The sequence below is a fragment of the Fopius arisanus genome, unplaced genomic scaffold (assembly GCF_000806365.1).
Source record: "Fopius arisanus strain USDA-PBARC FA_bdor unplaced genomic scaffold, ASM80636v1 scaffold00074, whole genome shotgun sequence".
In the NCBI taxonomy this organism is placed as follows: domain Eukaryota; kingdom Metazoa; phylum Arthropoda; class Insecta; order Hymenoptera; family Braconidae; genus Fopius; species Fopius arisanus.
The window spans coordinates 482,991-502,179 of record NW_011887813.1 but is presented as its reverse complement, the minus strand read 5'-3'; the positions used below and the strand labels follow the sequence as shown (position 1 = coordinate 502,179).

The following is a 19,189-nucleotide window of genomic DNA, read 5'->3' as shown; positions in this document are numbered from 1 at the left end:
TTTTGTTGTCTTTTTTCTGTAACCTCTTCCACACCTATCTAGGGAGAATGAGAAAATATCAGAAATAGTGAAAAAATCTCTTCAATCATTTTCCATTCTCATTCATGTAGAAAAATTTACAATTTCAATTTGATGGCAGAGTGGGATGTTTTCTCTTTCTTCTTCGTCGGTTTATTAGTTTTTGATTTTATATGACTCGATACTTCATCTTGCAATTGTGTGAAGAATGCAGTAGAAGATTTTGGGACTCTTTGGGAAGCTTCATTAATCGTTGAAATATTCCTATCCTTCGTTAATTTCTTGATTGCAGAATCCTGTACATTTTTCGACGATTTTTTATTCTTCATGAATTTCTTCCTCTTCATCTCGAGAAGATCCCCCAGTGTTTTTTCCTTCTTTTCGTCAGCTCTTTGCTTCTCGTGCTGTGCAATCTTCTTCTTTCTCCTCGCTCTCTTCATGTCGGTTTTCGTTCTTTCCGATTTTCCGATTATATCACCACGAGGTTTGTCTGGAGAACAAAGAAATATATTTTTTGTAACTTTTATTTTCTTCATGAAAAAATATAAATGCAAAAATATTGTTATTTTCTTTCAATCCTTCCTTTATTCTTACTAGAGTTAACTTCAATATTGAACCGATTAAAAATAAAAACTTACTTTTAACTTCCTCAGGAGCCAAGAGTGCAGCATCACTAGTAGCCACCGGTGCCACTTCCTCCATATTAATAGCCGGAATATTACTAATAATTTTAAGCTCAGGCTGAGCTGCCTTGGGCGTATAATGAAAGTTAGACAGAGCATCGAGTTTTGCAAACAACGAGTGCATGAGTTCCTTAATTTTTGTATGCTCCTTTGGCTCCTCCTCCTCCCTCTCCTCAACATCTCCACTGATTGCTTCTTTTTGCTTCAAATATGCATCTTCATAAATCTGAGCCAAACTTTTCTGGCTCTTCTCCTGATCCATAACTAATTTTTTCTTGTACTCCAGTGGCGCTTCCACGGGCTTGAACTTCTTCTCGACGTCGTCCCAAGCTTTATCCTTAATTCTTTGCTTGATTATGTCTTCTAAATTGAGGGATGTTTGCTCAGTAATTATTGGAGCTGGACGAGACGTAATATCGAACTCCACATATTCTTCCAATAAAGAATTTTGTGGACGAGAGGATGCTGTAACTTCTCCCTTCAATTGCCACGGTTTCTCCGCCAGTGCCTGATCCTCCAATTCTTTTATACGTTTCTGCAATCTTTCTTGTCGAGCTTCCAATGTCGATGTCTGCTCACTTTCAGGATTCGGATTCTCAATGCTCTCTGAATCGTCTGAGTCATTCGTTAGGTTGAACTTGACTCGTTTTCCATCAGATTTTTTCTTCCCATCATCCGTTTTAATTTTATGATTCCCAGATCCTTCACTCCCATTGTCCTCGTTGTCTGAGTGAATAACCGATTCATTAGCTTCATCGTCATCGTCTTCATGCTCATCACCACTCTCTGGACTATCGAAGAAGCCTGCGTACTTCATCATTTTCGCCTCATCATCATCGTCTTCTTCCATTCCTGAATCATCGTTGAATAAATCCACAGGCTCGTCGTCCGATTCTGATTCGTCAGAATTTGGATTGATTTTACTCTCTTTTTTCTCCTCCTTCGTTAGGTATTCATCAAGCTCTTCGAGTTTGAAAAATTTATCATCAACAATTGATGATTTTTTGGATATTTTCCTCGGTTTTTTACCTCTGTTCAGGTTTCCATCCATATCAATATCCACATCCATATCATCGCTGTCTGATTCATTCCCTTCAAGCATTTCTTCTGGTTCTCCTGAATTCTCCTCATTTTCCTCTGCATGGATATTCACAGGGGACAGTGCCTCTGGTGTTGATAAACTAACCGGCAATTTCAATTGATTCGTTCCTGCTAAAACTCGAGAGACTCCTGTCAAAAAATTCGTCAATTCTGCTTCGTTTTGAAGTTCTAATTGTTGCCAGATCTGCTCTTCATCGAAGTCCTGTATCACCAGCTCAGGAAGGGCTGCTGTTTTACGTTTTGATTCATTTATCGTGAAGTCGTAAAGGAGTTTCGTAGATCGCTGCAATTCAGCTGCTACATTATTTTGGGCGCTGAAATAAAATGATAAAATCAGTGATTTCTGTTCAGGCGCTTAAAAAATAATAAAATAATAATATCCATTTGGAATCACAGGTTCAGACCGAGGATTTAAAAATATGTATGCCAATATATAGTTCAAAATAAAAACGACGAGAGGTTATCATGAAGAATATTTTGATTATCAGTGAATAATAGCCAGTGTTTACCTTAAATAATTTTCAACTTTCTTCGTACTGCTCTCTACCACTTGAATAACATTTTTCAAGGCATCCATGTTATTTATATTTTTTCAAACATGTGGATAAATTGTTTAAACAACTCCAACTTTGGTTAGACCACATGTACACACCAGAAAGCCTCAACTAAAAGCCAAGGCATGTCGATAAAACAGCGAAGCTCAGTAAAACATTCTCAAAAATTTGATTTATATACTTTTGAAATTTTTGAGATACATTTCAAGTTAATTTCTGAATAAAAAAAAACTTAGTCTAGAGTTTTCCGTAAATTTATCAATTAAAAAAATTTTTTTTTACTCGAAACTTGCGAACTCTTTTGTCAATCATAATAATAATACGATAATATATAAGATAATATTAATAATAATGTGCTATGTAAGCACTGTGAATGTACTTTTTACATAAATAGTCCTGGAATGAATGAAACAATTAAAATTTGGCGCCAGATATTTAAGAAAAGCGCTGGAGTCTGTCTAGTGACTTAACTCGTCGTATGCGGGAAATTTCTAGTGAGATTTGAGAAGAAATCCATTCATAATTTTCGGGTCTTCCCATAATTTTATCGCTCAGTACTCAAGAACAAGAATACAAACGTCAATCGTATATTCACAAGTTAATGTTCATCAGTGAATCATTGGCAGTCACAATTTTCAGTTCATCGGGCATTGAAATTTGCATCAAGTGCTGATTCATCTGTAATTGTCGAGACACTACTGCGTATTAATTATCGTAATCATCCAGCAAATCGTGAGTAAATATTGCGCTATCAATTATTGAAATTCTTATCGAAGTTTTTCTCATGAGAGTATGCAAAATTTTTAGTTATTGTTATTGATTATGCAACCAATACTATAGCCTATGATTGTTATGTGAAACAACGAATAGATTTTTTTAGCTGATTAATCAGTGTCTCGTTAATTCAGAAAGGATCGAAGTTTAACCTAAATCAATTTGATTACTTCACAGATATCAATCAAGCAGTAAAAAAGTACTTCAATGGATATTGTATGTTTCAGAGTGGGCGCTGCTTTATTTACCGATTGATTTGATTATTGATTATCTCAATAGAGGAAGTGATATAAAAAATCTTTCCCGCACGAACCCATTGTATATGATAAAAAAGATAATTTTAGACGACATCAAATTGATAATAGTACAATAATCAGATAGAATGCAGTAGTAGGGATACGAAATGGAAATACCCAGTATATAATTGCATCCATCATTCCAGTATAATCTGCCAGTGGGGATTTGTTTTTTCTTATAATTTCTGAGAACTAGAAGTTTTTTTTTCATTCCGCAGATTTGCCTCATCCGGTTGACAGTGTGGAAGACTAAATCAAAATGAACGATTTGCAGCAAGAGGTAAAATTCAAACTCATTAATAATTGCTCATTGTAAAAATTACGAAAATTCAATAACAAAAATAGCCGTTCAATGGTCATAGCCAATTTTGATCCTCTTGTAATAATGTTTTCCTATCAGGTACTCACAATATGCAAAGACCTGGATGAGTACCTAAAATGTACAAAGTGTTATCGTATATTGAACAACGAAATTTACCTCTGCGAAGCAGGCCACCTGGTCTGTTCCTCTTGCGCCCAATATTCCTCCAACGAAACATGTTCGATCTGCAGGATGAAGTACACAAAGACACGAAATTTCTTAGCTGAGAAGTTGATGACAAACCTGGAGACAATCAAAGAAAAGATGAATGATAATATGAAAGATAATGACGACGACGTCAAGTGCATTTCCAGCGAGTCCAACAACGTCTTCTGGAAAACTTGGCCCTGCCAGGTTGAAAAGTGCAAGTTCCAAGGAACTATTCAGGAAATTCGTGAACACTGCAAGGAGAATCACTCTGGTATTTACATAGAGCATTGCGATTCGATTCTTCCACACTCAACAGATTTTTTTTTGGAGTACGCATTTCCTCGTAGGATCGAACGACTCCTAAATATTCCAGGAGTTGGTTTATTCCTTCTTCAGGTGGCTACTTACGATAATGGAGCTCTCCGAGCTTTTTTGCTCATGTACGACACTGGGAGGAATGCGAAAAGGTATCAGTACAAGTTGAAGGTCCAGTGTAATGCCCAGAACTCGATCGTCGAGGGACAGGTCGACTCTGTTCGTATTCCAAAGCCACATCTCTCCAAGAAAGGTCTTTTCGTGCCAAGAGCCCACACCCTTCAGCAGGAACTGCAGGCTGCTCTTAAATTCACGTGCCATGTTGAATTGAGCAGAAATATTCAACCACCAGAGCAGAACCCCCAGATCTCCCAGAAGAAGAAGCTTGAAAAAAACTTCTCGAAGAATCAAAACAAGTCAACGAATGGAAATTCTCAGAATCTTGAGGATAAATCTAGCGATTCAGCCACCAATAAGCCAAATCGTCTGAAGAATCATAACGGGAAGAAGACACCGATCGAGGTAAAGTCTTCAGAGCCCCAGAATCCCCTGTCGAAGGTGACTAATCCTTTGCAGATCAGGGAAGGATTTGTGAAATTAGGAGGATCCAGGAGTGATCCTTTGAACTCAAATCTACCATCTGTCGTAAATCCAATGTCGAGTTACGGAGGACAAGCCGTCGGGTATCAGCCACCTCGGGGAGGAATCAATTCTGGAGTGGTACCTCCTCCTCAAGGTACTTGATTTGTATGGATGAAAATCTTATTTATTCTTTGAAAATGCAAACAATCGATATTTTTGTCGTCATTCATCTCCATTTTTCCAATTTGATGAAAAAAGATATGATCTCCAAGTCCGCAGGTAAACACTATATTTTGGTTTCTTCCAGGATTGTTCCCTGGGGCGAATCCTTATTATCGTCCTCCAAATTATGGACAGGCAAGTGCTCCAGTAGAACCGGTAGCAGTTCAGTATCCAGATCTAACACACCTGCAACGGACACTTTCACAGGATCGATTGAGGGTAGCAGAGAGGAATGGCTGCAAAGGGGATTCAAAGGAAAAAAAATCCCAAGATAAATGTGTTATTTCTTAAAGAAGGTTTATCTGAAATGATTTCGACAAAGTATATTCGAGAAAATGTCTCAAGGCCCTTTTTTAAAAAATTAGTTCTATGGTAAAGAGAGATATACGAGAGATAAAAGAGATATTTTCTCCAAGTATTGATAATTATCGGAATGCTTGTAAAATTTATCGAAATTGATAACGAAACATGGAAAAACGAATCAATCTAGCTTCATCAGTTGAAATATAAATCCTTCGTGATTATTTGAAGCTTTAACAGATTGAGATCGTCGTCAGAAATGAGTATTCAAAGATTTTTTGGGGGTAAGGAAATTTTCGACCTAATGCGTGTCAATATTTTCTCTAAACGCCAGAAGTACAGAGATGATTATAATAAATATGATATTCCATGTCGCAATGGTGAATTTTTTATAATGTAAATATCTCAAAATCGATTAGGCGTAAAGAAAAATATCGATACTTTTGTCGAAACTTTTTCCAATCCGGTCCTAAAATTTCTTTGAAATCTCTTGATCGCAGTAATTATTAAAGAAATTTAATTATTTCATGAATTGAGAGTAAATTCGGTATTCTTTAAAAGACCGAAACTGTTACATCGTTAATTATTCATTACCTCTCGTGATTTTATTGATGGCATTAGTAGTGATTTGTTCATGGACTTTTAGAGTTCATCGTCAGAGGTATGAGATACATATTTTTACTTACATGAGGCTCAATCCTAATTAGTGGATAATTGTTGCCTTTAATGGAGTTGCTCAGAAGTTAAACGTAATAATGGCAAGTTTAGTTATGATTGCTAATAATTATTGCTGTTGTAAATGGGTTTATTACAATACCCTGCGTCGTAAGACAATCGAAAGATGTCATAAATAGGGACTTTCAATCCCGAATAGCCCAAATATTTACCATGAAATGTGAGTATATATCACAACTGTAAAGAAACTCTTTGAGAGAAAATGTCGAGAAATATTTTTTTATCCTGATTTTCATCAGTTACAAAAAACACCCCTTGACATATTTCCTGAATCTGGAATCAATGAAATATCTAACCACTATTTTTATGTTCACTATTTTAACATCAAATGTATTAAATAAAAAGTGAAAAAAACCATGTATTAAATAAAGTGATTTTCAAATAAAATTTTCGATTTCTGACATCATATTTTCGAATTGTACAAATTTTCCTGCCATCCTTTGAGCAGCAATTGCATTTAAAAAAATTTTCAAAAATTTTTAAAACAGCAATTGAATTTCCCAAAATTTTCCAAATATTTTAGAATGACCAAGTGCATTCTACTCACCTGATGGTAACAGAGAAAATTTTCTCGCAAGTCTTCTCCGATTGCCATGAGATGTCCAGTGCACCCTGAAGTGCGATGAAAACTTTTTGAAGTGGTTGTACAGCGATTATGGAGGAGGGGATACGACGGGCGGGAAAGAGGTAGGAATGACCGAAGTATTGAGGTGTGGGGAAAAGAGATGGAAATATGGAATGGAAGGATGTCGAAGTGGCGAAGAGCTGTTTGAAACGGCCAAGTCTCCAAGTCCCGATCCCAACAACTTTTAGTTATTCGCGAACGCAGTCAACGTGAAAACCACACGCCCGGGATGTACTGCCTCTACTGGTGCTCGTCATTTTCTCCAAGTTTGTTGTTCAAGTGTACAGTTGACGGTGATACAAACAGTTTTCCCAATACCCAATAGTGAATTCCCATCGAATTATTCGATCTCCAAAAGCCACTTACTATATTTTTCACATTTTTTTCACTATTCCCTGTGTGATTGCTCCGATTGGAGTATTTTTACTGTTGCTCGACAAAACCTTCACCTGGAACGAACTCAACCCTCAGTTTTGGATAAATTTAACTAATCGAGGAAGGTGTGTATTAATTATCATGAATTTCAAGAGTAAATAGGCAAAAGGGTATTGTTAGTCGGTGAAATATTTTTTATGTAGGTTACTGAGACACTCTGTGGTGTGTAGAGAAAATTAATTGTTGAAAAGTCCATAAATTCCGGTGATGATGAGTTGAATGTAATTGCGAATAACCACGTGGGATACTGCGATTATAACCCGGTAAATGCGTTCATTGAAATCCCTTCGAAAACAATTTACATTTTCCCACAGTAAATAAAGGCTCCACTCTAACGTACCAGGGCAATCACCAATTATTTCAAATACCATTTGAACCTCAATAATCCCTGGGACAACCGCATCCCCCAAAATCCCACTGCTGTAAATTCCATTTCCACCGACAGCTCCAAAAAAATTCCTCAAAAATTCCAGCAACCCCATTGAAAATAATCTCATCCACAATACCCACTCAAATGCCCCCCTAAAATCTCAAGGACATTCTCAAGTGTCACTTCCCAATGGAAAGAATCATGTAAACAATTTTTTTTAACGTCCAAAATATCAAGTTGATATTTCCACAATATTTTACATGAGTGGATGAATAAAAAATTGTCACGCGGTAGGTTATAAATTTATTCTTTAATTTTCACCATTCGATACAAAGTGGAGGCCCTGATCACCAATGGCCCTCATTTCTCTTGATCCTTTTAGCTTTTTTTCTTTCAACTCGAGTACGGTACGCATGTGTTCGTAATACGTACAATCGTGTTTTTTTAATTCGGTGTGAGTGAATTTTTAGTTGGTATTAGTGAATATATGGGAATACGAAGGAGAAGTTTTCGTTACGGAGTTGCTGGACCGCTCTGGAGGCACCTCCCTACTTTAAACCAAGCGGTATAAAGTTCTCTCTTGGAAGTCTCTCTGGCAATGAGAAAGAGGAAGAGAGATTTAACGGGTGCCAGAGTCCTGGCATCTCTGCCTCTCTTTTCTCTCTGTTGATTTTTTTTTTTTTTTACATTTTTTTGGGGCTTGAGAGGACGCCGTCGTTTACTCGGGAACCACATGGCGCCCTTCCTGCCCTTTTTCGTGGAAAATCGGTACATTCTCGAATATTCTCTCATCACTCGGACTTCATGGGATTTTCAAGCGATTCAATTTTTTTTTCAAAGGGTTTTCTCACTATTTTCTTCTCGGATGGTTCAATTGGAAGCAACAGTCTTATCCTTCTGGCTGATGAAAATATTGCAACCGTTAATTAATTCAGCTGTTTGATGAAAAAAATTCTAATCGATTCCTAAAAATTCACTGAGCAACATATAAAAATGTTTAAACATTGTTAAAACCGGCAGACATCTAAATTAATTAAAAACTATTGACTTTAAAGAGTTTTGGAGTCGATTGAATTTTTTTTTCATCGAATTGAATCGAAGTTGAATTAATTAAGGGTAAAGGTCTAACTTGGCTGGACTAAAAGTGGATAGAATAGTTTTTTTTGAGACACTTGCACTTGGATACCGAAAATGGAAATTGAAAGAACCTCAAGATGTGGAATCTGAGATTATTACGATCTTTATGGGAGCAACACCGATCGATTACGTCATGCAGGCTTAATGATACCTTATCATTATTCTTTTTCTGCCATCGGGAACACAGTCGGATTAATCCGATTTATTACCCGAGGCTTAAGACACGAGTCGAGGGACAGGAGAATAAGAATTTGCTTTAAATTTAAATGTATCACGGGGAAAGGAGATAATAATTAAAAGATGCCTTAACGTAATGTCTGACCTCTCTGACTCACACGCCCATTGAATACGTTTTCGTGAAGAAACTCTTTTAAAAAACTGTCGCGTTCAGATTACATGCCGTTCCTTTTTATTCTGTTTTCATCAATCTGGTGGTCTAGATTCTGAAGACTAAACAATAATTATTTCTCAAAAAAATTGGCACTGAAAGGCTTTTAGAATTTTGTGGGTTGAAAATTCATAAAAGTACTTGTATCCAGGTGCTGTTAAATTATTGATGAAAAGTTAACTTACAAATATTACGAATATTATAAATATTAAAAATATTACAAATATTACAAATATTATGTGTGCTGAGTCGAAATTAAATTAATTACATTGAATTAAAATTGTTGGGTGGAGTTGTTGGATTTTGAAAGAGTGGTATGACATGTCTGTGGGTCGTATTTAAATGGTTTTTTTACAGGTCATTCAATTTTGTACCTCCCTCTCAAATGATTGGACGTTGCGGTGGAATGGTAAATTGTTAGTAGTGAGCGTGCACTTAGGAATGCACTTGGCTGATGTCGTTTTCTTCCTCGTTTACTACCATACTTTCTATCGGCCTTTAGACACTCCAACGACCTAGCTTTTTTCCCATCATCTTTTTTACTCTCTTCTCCATCTTCTCCATTTAGTTTATTGGCTGTTACTGAGAAAAGTGGGTGGACATTTAACAAGAAAACTCAATTTTCTTCAATCTCTAAAATGGATCTCAAACTTATTCCACTAAAATCAAGTTGTTGGATTTTATATTCCATGATTACCAAATTTAATCTTTTACAGGGAGTTTATGTGTTATTTGAAAGAGTATTTTTCTCTGCTCGAATGTTTGGGTATTTGATTTTTCCAGTCGAGATTGGTTTAATTCAACATTACCCATTTCCAATACGAGTCAATCGATTAAAAAAAATCACATTTATGCAATTGAAAATTCAGACGGCAAAAAAAATTCACGAGAAATTCTAGGCAATATTTCTTCGATTTTTTGTGATTGTGGGAAATTTCGGGAAATTTATTTTGTCAAGTTCTCTGCCAATCTGTTGGTCAATTGCAACAGTGAATTTTTTTTTTTGTGAAAACTGCAATCGCGACAAATTGGAAAGTACACACGTGGACATATATGCACTGGTCGTTTCGTCCCAGCAAGTAGAATGTCAAGTTTTAGAAACTTGGCTTTCACACAGCTACTCGCAAATGAACCCTGTCACATGTCTTTTTTCATTCTACTCTATTTTTGATAAAAATTCTATTTTTATCAGATAAAAGATATTGTTATCAGGCACAAATATTTCTGGTCGATTCCATATCCATGAAGTCTATCGAATATTAATCAATGTATTTATGAATACGTTGATTAATTGAAATGAAATGTTGAAATGAAATGTTTGTTGATCAGTTATTACCGATATCTCCTAATTTTTCAATTTTTTTTAATCAAAATTTCCGAGGAACGGGTGATAAACGGGTGATAAAATTGACGTGAAAAAAAAATTGCTTTGAAGTTTTATTATTTTCAATATCTCACGAAGTTTCACTTTCGACGGAAGAATTTCTCCATTTTCTCAGTGAATTTTCGCTACAATTCCCAAAAAATTATAAAAAATTGAGAAAAATAAAATTGATAAACGATTTTTCCACGTCAATCTGATCCAGGTTCTCTCATAAATTTATAAAAAAAAATAAAAAATGGGAATATAATAGCAATAACTATTTAATGCGCTATGGATATTGGTCATTTTTGCAGAAGTGGGAAAATAGCGGGAATCTCAAGCCTCTTGAGGGCATTTCGACACATTTTCTTGTAACCAAGAAATTGCAGACTTTCCACGTACATTTCGAATGATTATTTGCAATTCGTGAAGTGAAATGTTATGGAATGTGGAGGATATTATGCTGAGACGTATATATTGGACAGTTGAATATTCAACAATCCACCATGTCTGATATTTGCTGTTAGAAAAAAACAGGAATTTCTTTTCCGTTTGTAATTGCAAAAATTATAAACCTATAAAATATAATTATAAACCTATAACAAATTCCAGAATTTTAAAAGGCGTAACAAAAATTTCGGTATTTATCTGAATTTTCACGGTGAATTCAGAGAAAAATTATGGAAAATTTTCTGATTTTGTAATTAATTTGTCATTCCGTGTAATTACGATGTCGTGGAAATTCCGGGAATTGTGGAGAGAACTGAGATCATCTTTAAGACACAAGGAAAATTGCGTCACCTATATTCTATTCAAAAGTTCCTTCTTTTTTTATTGAAAATTATATAATTGCATTCAACAATGAATAGCAGACATAACTTGGAAGGTCTCGCAGGTTCTCGCGGTTCAATGTAAGCTATGAAGAACAATTGTAAATGCAATTGTAAAGATTAGAAAGGAAAACTGTTAATAAAAAACGAATTCATATAGAGTTTGACAATTACTCTTGAAATGCCACTCAAGATAATTTGACATTTAAGAAAATTGACACCATTAAAAATTTACGATTTCAATGGAATGGGGATTTGATAATATTTTGAAAAAAGGCCGTACTAGAATTTATGAGGAATTAAAGGGTTAAATGGGTATTCATATTATCGTTTGTCATTTGCACGTAATTTCAGAGTGCATTTCCCTGGAAATTGAAAATGCTGATAGTTCCGACAAATTGTCCCGAGGGGTTGCTCACTCCATGATTAAACGACATCGTAATTTTGCAATAAAGTTAACTGCGCGTAATTTCAGGGCTGATTCAAGTGATTTCAGGAAAAATTATAATAATGACTGCAACTGGCACGCGATGTGATTTGAAAATCGCGACTTCAAATAATTTCAGAGATTCGACCAAAAAAAAAGACTCGGAAAAATAAATTTATCATGTTCTCACTGCAAATCGAAATTTAATGATTCATGTCATTGAATTAAATAGAGGACATTGATTTTTAATTACGTAATTCCGGATTGACATGCTCGTAGAGTGATGTCATAATTTGAGGAATGAGTAATCCCTCGAATGTCTCCTCCAGTGCAAAACACTTGCTAAAAATCACTCCCACTCTTGAATAATTCCAACTTGAACTTCACAAATGTGTCGTCATCCTCATATAACCCTGAGAATTTATTCCTAACGATAATATGACAATATTCCAGGACTAATCTCCATGGGTCAACAAATACCTGTGCACATTCAGCGATGGTGTCAGAGATAATATTCCAAAAATTCAAGTGCCAACTCTATTTACCCGATAACAAATTCCACAGTAATCGAGGCAACCAAATAACACCAGAATACCCTGAATCACCCATGAGTCTATTGCGCAATAAAAAATAATTTAATTAAAAAATTATTTTATTAAAAAATTCGATTTCCAAATTTGTCAAATCCGAGAGGATATTCTGGCAAGGATGTCCATCCTGGGATATGTTTTTTTCACCAATCAATGGGATTTTGAGCCGAGGGATAGAGTGACATCTCCAATTTCATCCAGGGCATGTCACCTTATTCCAACGGACACTCACATTCACATGGAAAACTCGAATGGCTGCGAATCGACCAGCGTATTTCCGGGCTCTGCCCAGTGGTAACATCCTGACCACAACAATTATTGTAATCTAAGCCTTCGCAATGCCAATGCTTTTTCCTCCAACAATATGAAAAAGGTACTAGAAGTTATCCCCAAGCAAAAATTCCCTCTTTAAAACACCATTTTGCAGTTTATTATTTATTAAAAATATGACAGCATAAGTGAAAGGAATTTAATCAGGAATTTTCTAGAATATCCCGGATCATCCAGGGATTTCACATCTTCCAGTATTTGTGGTTCGTTACACCTCTGCTATTTCGAGTCAGTCGACCGTTGTAAAATCGATTTGAGAAATTTTTCCTGTTCATTCTGATGATACATGCAAATATTGTTCGCTGTTACGATCAATTTCACGTGAATTCGTCTTTTTGTGGATGCATCAACTTTTTTTTTCACACTTTTTTCCGCACCGTGGCCTTCATTTTTTACGGATCTTTCTTCACGTCGTTGGATATCACCTGAATGCTCTGACAACACACCTTAATAAAGAGAGACATGTATTTGCACCGTTGAACACTCACACTAGTTTATTCGTGATAAGAGACGTGTTAGTGGCATCTGGCTAACAAACCGCAATCATCAGTTAGTCATGGATCTTTGGACACTTTACACGCACAAATTTATTATTTTTTAACTCCATTTTTTTTTTAGTCGTCGTGATTTCGAGAGGAAAAATATCCATTTTTATTATTTACCAATGGCTTATCGCTACGTCGAATACGATTCTGTGAGACTTTCTGTTGTCGAAATTCCATCTTCACGTGAGTTATCAAACAAGAACATTAAAATTGTTATAATTCATTTTCATTGAATCCACTTATCGTCACATTAAAATTGAAAACAGAATTTTATTGATTGACAAGCGAAATCGAAAATCAAAATGAATTTCCAGGATTTTATCTGAATGTTAGTTATAAATTATAGATTCTAACTCCAAAAATAATTCCAGAAAATCATTCACCTTTCAAAAAATGACAATTCGCACTCCAAAGGTCACGGCTTTGGAATTTTTAACAACAGATTGCGAATCAAGTCTATTACTGCGAATTAATTGATTTCGCAACAGAAGCGGTGATAACTGATTGCACCAAATTCGATGATAATTGCTCAGTACATTCAAAGAGTGTGAAATTAAAAAAATTATTGCATACCGTCCGCTCAAATTAAAAATTGTAATCCGAAATTTTCTGTCGTATTAATGATCGAATTGCACAATTTGACACTTCGATAATTAGCAACACGTGTTCCTTACTCTGTTTCGTCTTCATTCAGTCAATTGTACGCGGAGGTGTCGGCCGCTCGTTTTCTTCCTGAAAGTACAGTATTACATATGCATATATATGTATATAAATGGAATACATGGGCGTAACACACGACCGGTACTCGTTACGCTTGGAGAATTTACGCGTGTGAGCTTACACTATGAAACGTACACTTGCATCTCATTGCCGATCAGTTACTTCATGAAAATGAAATTATGAAAATAGGAAGGGTTATCAATAAATTCATCCTTTTTAATTTTCCCGTTATAATCATCCTCTACCCTAGAAAAACAATTCATTCAAATGTTTTTGGATTAATGGATAATTTAAAAAAAGACAATCCCGCAACGAAATGATTTTTTATTGCAATAAATTTACCCACCGGTCAGGGTACGATTTAAATAAATTGTAGAATCGTTGATAAACCAGAGTATTCTTTCAAATGGTACCCATAAATTATTCGCATGAAAAACTGTTAATGATATCTAGATGTCTTTAAACTGGATAATTAATTTTTAATGATGGCTTCAAGTGAATTCAAAGCAGTGAAACATCGATGGAGTTTGAAAGGATTTGTGTGGGGCTGATTTGCTCCCATCTTTTCATTTTATCAGAGGAATTTATTTTTTTATCAAAGCCCCTTTCAACCAGTTTCTTATCTCCGGTCTCCTTGATACTAGATTGAAAACTGCTGATATATTGCGGATGATTCCATATTGATTTATCGAAATCCATGAATGCCAGGATTTTTCAGGATTCTGTTAATCCCCCTTTATCACGATCACCAGACGAATAATTTCCTCCAACTGTATTGAATTCATTATTAAATAACAATTAAATAAAATAACAAATAGTCTTCTATTGTGCAGTAGAGAAGTGGAGTCTCGGTAATTTTCGCCGTTTATTTCCGTTACCTCAAATGTAAGAATTATTTTCTCAACTGTTTGTTGAACTTTCATCAGTCCGACCAGTTGTTCACAGCTTGTTTTTCCTCAGGTACTAAATCAGTTCATCTTTTAATCATACAATCTCCAGATAATCCAGCCGGTTCTGATATTTTTAGAATTTTACGTTACGGTACCTAGGGAAATTAATATATCCCCCTATTTTCTTTTTAGACTCAATCCTTTATTCAATTTTGGCGAATTCTAGCTATGGGATTGACGTAAAAAAATATACAATTAAATTGCTGGAGCTTTAATTTTTGATTTTGACGTTTTGTTAGTGAAGCCCACGATTGAAAATGAGAAATGTTGTTTATGTAATGTTTGAATTAGTTTTTGTGTTATCGAAAAGGAGAGGAAGTGGGTGTGGATTATTCGAGTATGTTTAAACATATATTTGTTTATTTAAACAGGGGCACAGTATGAGCCCGGCGCTGGACAACGCGCCCTACCCCAACGAACTAATAACATCCTGGTGGACGATTATCCACCGTCGCGGATCAACAGATACCGAGGTGGTACTTCGATACAAAAGAGAATGACTCAGAGGGAGGATGTGCTCAAGTTTGAGCAGGGGAGGATAAAAGCCCTGCAGGAGGAGCGTCTGCACATTCAAAAGAAGACATTTACCAAATGGATAAATTCATTCTTACTCAAGGTTTGTGTTTATTCAAGTACTTCATACTCATTGAGAAAAACTTTCAGCCATTGGAAATTCACAGGAAACTTCATCTTCAATCATCAATACAGTTTAATTAACAGTTTACATGTGCCAATTAGTACTAGACTGAATGAAATTGCTGTGAAAAATTACTCAGATTATGAGCATGTTCTCCAATTTTACGCTGATCTTATCTTTAATTTATCTTTCCTCATACATATTTCATCGCATTGAGTTTTTCGAGGTTTAAAATGACAGGTTTAGCACGATTGTGCACGTATAATACTATCATCTCATTTGAATATTCATTTATATCTTCCATTCACGGGGGACGAAATATCGTCATTCTTCTGAGAACTCAATGATAATCCCCTCCCCCTCTCCCACATTTTACTCATCCTCAATTTTTTTTACATCCGTGGAATCCTGATGAGACAGTCACTCTCTCAATATTGAAAACCATAACTGAAATATTAGAAACTGTCAAAAAAAATATATATTGCCATTTTTACGGAATTGTTTATTGACAAATTATTTCTTTATTGAAGCTTCAAGCAATTCAAAGTAGTTGTAATTTGAGAATAATTTTCTGGGGGATAGGGAGACAATTTCTGAATTACAAGAAATATTTTCACTTTGGAAAATTCATGCACTGAATTTTTCATATTGTACCGTTGAATGATTCCTTAATGTCATGACTGTATAGTCTTGAATTCCATAGTTTCTCGACTCTCATCGAAATTGTATCATTATTATAATGAACATTCCACAGCAAATTAATCCACCCATAAATGGTTGGCAGCATTGATTATATAGCTGCACTAAAATGGTTTGATTACCATCTTTTTTCCTGAAAAATGCAAAAATGAAGTGCATCTTCTATAAGGGGTAATTACTACTCTACCCATGACTAACTAGTAATCATCCGTATTTTTTTTTCTTTCGAATGGAAGCTCTGTAAGCAATAAATTCATCAATTTCCTATTTTAACTTGCAAGTGAAGTTCTGCAATCGTTCAAATTTCATTTAATTTTAAAATAATCATTCAACATTTCCACCAATCGAAAGTAATCAAAGTTGAATTAACATTGCAATTATCAGTATAATCATTAAAAAAATTAAATAAATTATTGAGAAAGGTTTTCCGGATAATTGTGCAGAATTATCGTGTGACTCAGGGTTAGAAATTTTTTTAGAAGCATTTGTTAATGTTGACTTTTTTGAATATTGTCCATAGGCACGAATGGAAGTGGAGGATCTTTTCACAGATCTAGCAGACGGCAAGAAACTCCTGAAACTCTTGGAAATCATATCCGGTGAAAGACTGGCAAAGCCGAACAATGGACGCATGCGAGTCCACAAGATCGAGAACGTGAACAAGTCCCTGGCGTTCCTCCACACAAAGGTAATAATGAGAATAAAAAATAATCATTGGCATTCGAAGGTTTTTTATTTTCTCACACACACACACACACGAGGTTGACACACTCCCAGATATTGCCGTGGAATTGTCCTAGAGAAAAATCGTTGCTCGTTGCCAGTTGTAATCGTCTACTTTTTTCAATATAGACTGCTGAAACCCCTGGAGTGTAAACCCATCATGAATGGCCTCTATGCTTCATGGCTTATGACATAATGGGCTTTAAATTATTATACATAATGCACACCATGCTTATAGAGTATTGCGAATAACTGGAGGGAATTATACTATGCGGTTCTGATAGTTGGATGAAGGTACAATGTTAGCTCAAGCGTGACTTCAACAGAATCATCAGTCCGAGTAGACAGAGCATTGACCACAGCAATGCTGCTAATTCCCTTCGGATTCCATTGATTTGCTTCTCATCATCTCTTTCCCATCTCCATCAATCTTACCGCCATTCCAATTCCATCGACATTTACATTTTTCTTTTGTATTCTTGTAAATTTTCATTATCCGTGAAGAAAAATAATAAAAAATGCGTGGATTGTCCTGTACGTATGGTGATAGTATATGACACTCCAGGAATTCAGACCTGACTTTCAAATTGGGAGATAATCTCTCCATTGATCGGTGGGAGATTACCCTTCAATCAATCAAATATCTCAATCCCCTGGTTTTCTCTAGGACTGTCACGTCATTTAATATTCATAACATTCTTTATCGATTTGATGGGATGAACACAGAAATAAATTCATATCGTGCTAAATAACACACGAGGACCTCACTGCTATTGATACAACTCTTCTAAGTGAATAACCAGTGCTCCATCTTTCTTTATGCCAAAGTATCTTTTTTATTTTTTTTATTTTCATCTCCCTCACTCCCGCAAACCTCCGCGATGCGGATTTTAACGGTACATATCATCAAAATGGCTCTCGCTTTTCCCTTATTAGTGATTCAAGATAAAATTATCGAGGTGAACAACATTGGAATTGTGTACATATAACTCGTTGAATTACACGTATAACTGGTGTTCAAGGTGATTACGTTAGGTGTACGGAAAAATAATTGTACATTTTGTCATCATAGATGATGTAAGAGTTCTAGCAGACTTATCAATATAAAACTACCAAAACCCAGTTCAATCATAAAAATTATGATTCATGAGGGATTCGGAAAAAATGCCATGTCATATAATTTGTCTAATTTTTATTTCGTGGAGTGAAGTCTTGGAGTAATTAGGAATGTTGGGGCTTCTTGGAATATTGAAAGGGTCATGGAGTGATGAAGTTGAAGACTTACTCCGGGGTATTATTATGATGACATTTTTTTGGTCTTTTTATTTTGGATACTCCATAAATTCTTCTTGACTGTCAGGGGTGGCAAGCAAGCAAGGTGGGCGAGGTGCGGATGCCTGTTAATATGGGTGAGATGAAAAGAAATGCAAGGATTGAAAAAAAAATATGGATATGCACAGGGATAAAAGCACCGATGGAACTGGTGCAGCGTTGGGGTCAATGACCGCGCAAAACTCGCTAGACCGTGAGTCTGAGGCCAGTACCAGAGATATGTAACCGAGTGGGTGTTCGAAGATTCGAGAGATCGTCAGATCGACGTTGATGTGTAAGAATTTTCATTGGAATTTTTGTTTTTTTTCACTGCATGCGTTGTGAAAGGGCAAAATTTTCAATAAGAGGCATTACGTGAGGATATTCCACTTTTAAGTCAAATAGCTATTGCGTACTGATGTACAGAGGAATCTCACGGAGTAAACGACAATGCAATTATTAATTGCGTTACGACTGAGGTGAAATTAATTCATGTAATTGCGGTTTGAGAAAGTTTTCGTCGCACTTGGAATTTCCGGGTTACGTATCGTGGGGGAAAAATTATTTTCAACCGATGGATTTAGCTTGATATGATCGTTCATCATTTCTTCATTCAGTCCCGGCATCAGACTTGTTGTCAATTATTTTTTGCCAGTGGCTGGTACATTGATGGAAAACTTTCAAACGGAATTTTTTTCTATCTTCCGCGGAATCTTTCACAGCTTTCCGTAGAAAAATAAAAAATTTGCGGAAAAAAAATGGTTAATTTTTTTCATTGAATATGGGAAAGTTGGACTTGATTATTGTGAATGGAAAGTATTAATATTTAAAAACTCGAATAGATGTATTAAATTTCTAGTCAACTGAAATTTCTGATCAACTCCATTCACGTTTACTTTTAATAGCCAATTGGAGGAATGATAATTTCCATCGGAACTTATTCCTGTGCCATTACAACAGGTGTGCGATTAATTATAATTGTCGGCACCGACAATGATAAATGCTCATGCGTGCGCAG

General features: G+C 35.6%; 3 protein-coding genes across 7 annotated transcripts in view; 2 read left to right on the top strand and 1 right to left on the bottom strand.

Moving 5' to 3' along the window:
* Window positions 1-116: 116 nt before the first annotated feature.
* LOC105269771 (U3 small nucleolar ribonucleoprotein protein MPP10) lies at window positions 117-2,494 on the bottom strand. Its single transcript, XM_011310278.1, has 3 exons — window positions 2,312-2,494; window positions 657-2,116; window positions 117-508 (listed from the first exon to the last, which is right to left on the bottom strand). The coding sequence occupies exons 1-3, from the start codon at window positions 2,377-2,379 to the stop codon at window positions 117-119; spliced, it is 1,920 nt and encodes a 639-aa protein (XP_011308580.1). The 5' UTR covers window positions 2,380-2,494.
* Window positions 2,495-2,835: 341 nt separating this feature from the next.
* Window positions 2,836-6,478, top strand: LOC105269770 (uncharacterized). 2 transcript variants are annotated; one of them, XM_011310276.1, is made up of 4 exons: window positions 2,836-3,088; window positions 3,645-3,706; window positions 3,827-4,988; window positions 5,142-6,478. In XM_011310276.1, exons 2-4 carry the CDS (start codon window positions 3,686-3,688, stop codon window positions 5,345-5,347), a joined length of 1,389 nt encoding a protein of 462 aa, XP_011308578.1. In that variant the 5' UTR covers window positions 2,836-3,088; window positions 3,645-3,685; the 3' UTR covers window positions 5,348-6,478. The 2 variants fall into 2 exon arrangements, with proteins under 2 accessions (XP_011308578.1, XP_011308579.1); XM_011310277.1 differs by lacking the exon at window positions 2,836-3,088 and adding an exon at window positions 3,118-3,146.
* A 357-nt stretch (window positions 6,479-6,835) lies between these two features.
* kst (spectrin beta chain, non-erythrocytic 5 kst) overlaps window positions 6,836-19,189 on the top strand; it is a 32,713-nt gene continuing 20,359 nt past the window's right edge. For 2 of the 4 annotated variants that reach the window (XM_011310271.1, XM_011310270.1), the window contains exons 1-3: window positions 12,735-13,314; window positions 15,173-15,417; window positions 16,658-16,825. In XM_011310271.1, the coding sequence (XP_011308573.1) occupies window positions 13,251-13,314; window positions 15,173-15,417; window positions 16,658-16,825 (477 nt within the window). In that variant the 5' untranslated portion in view covers window positions 12,735-13,250. Of the gene's footprint in view, window positions 7,217-12,734; window positions 13,315-15,172; window positions 15,418-16,657; window positions 16,826-19,189 lie in introns of those variants that run through there. The other 2 variants (XM_011310274.1, XM_011310272.1) reach the window with 2 other exon arrangements.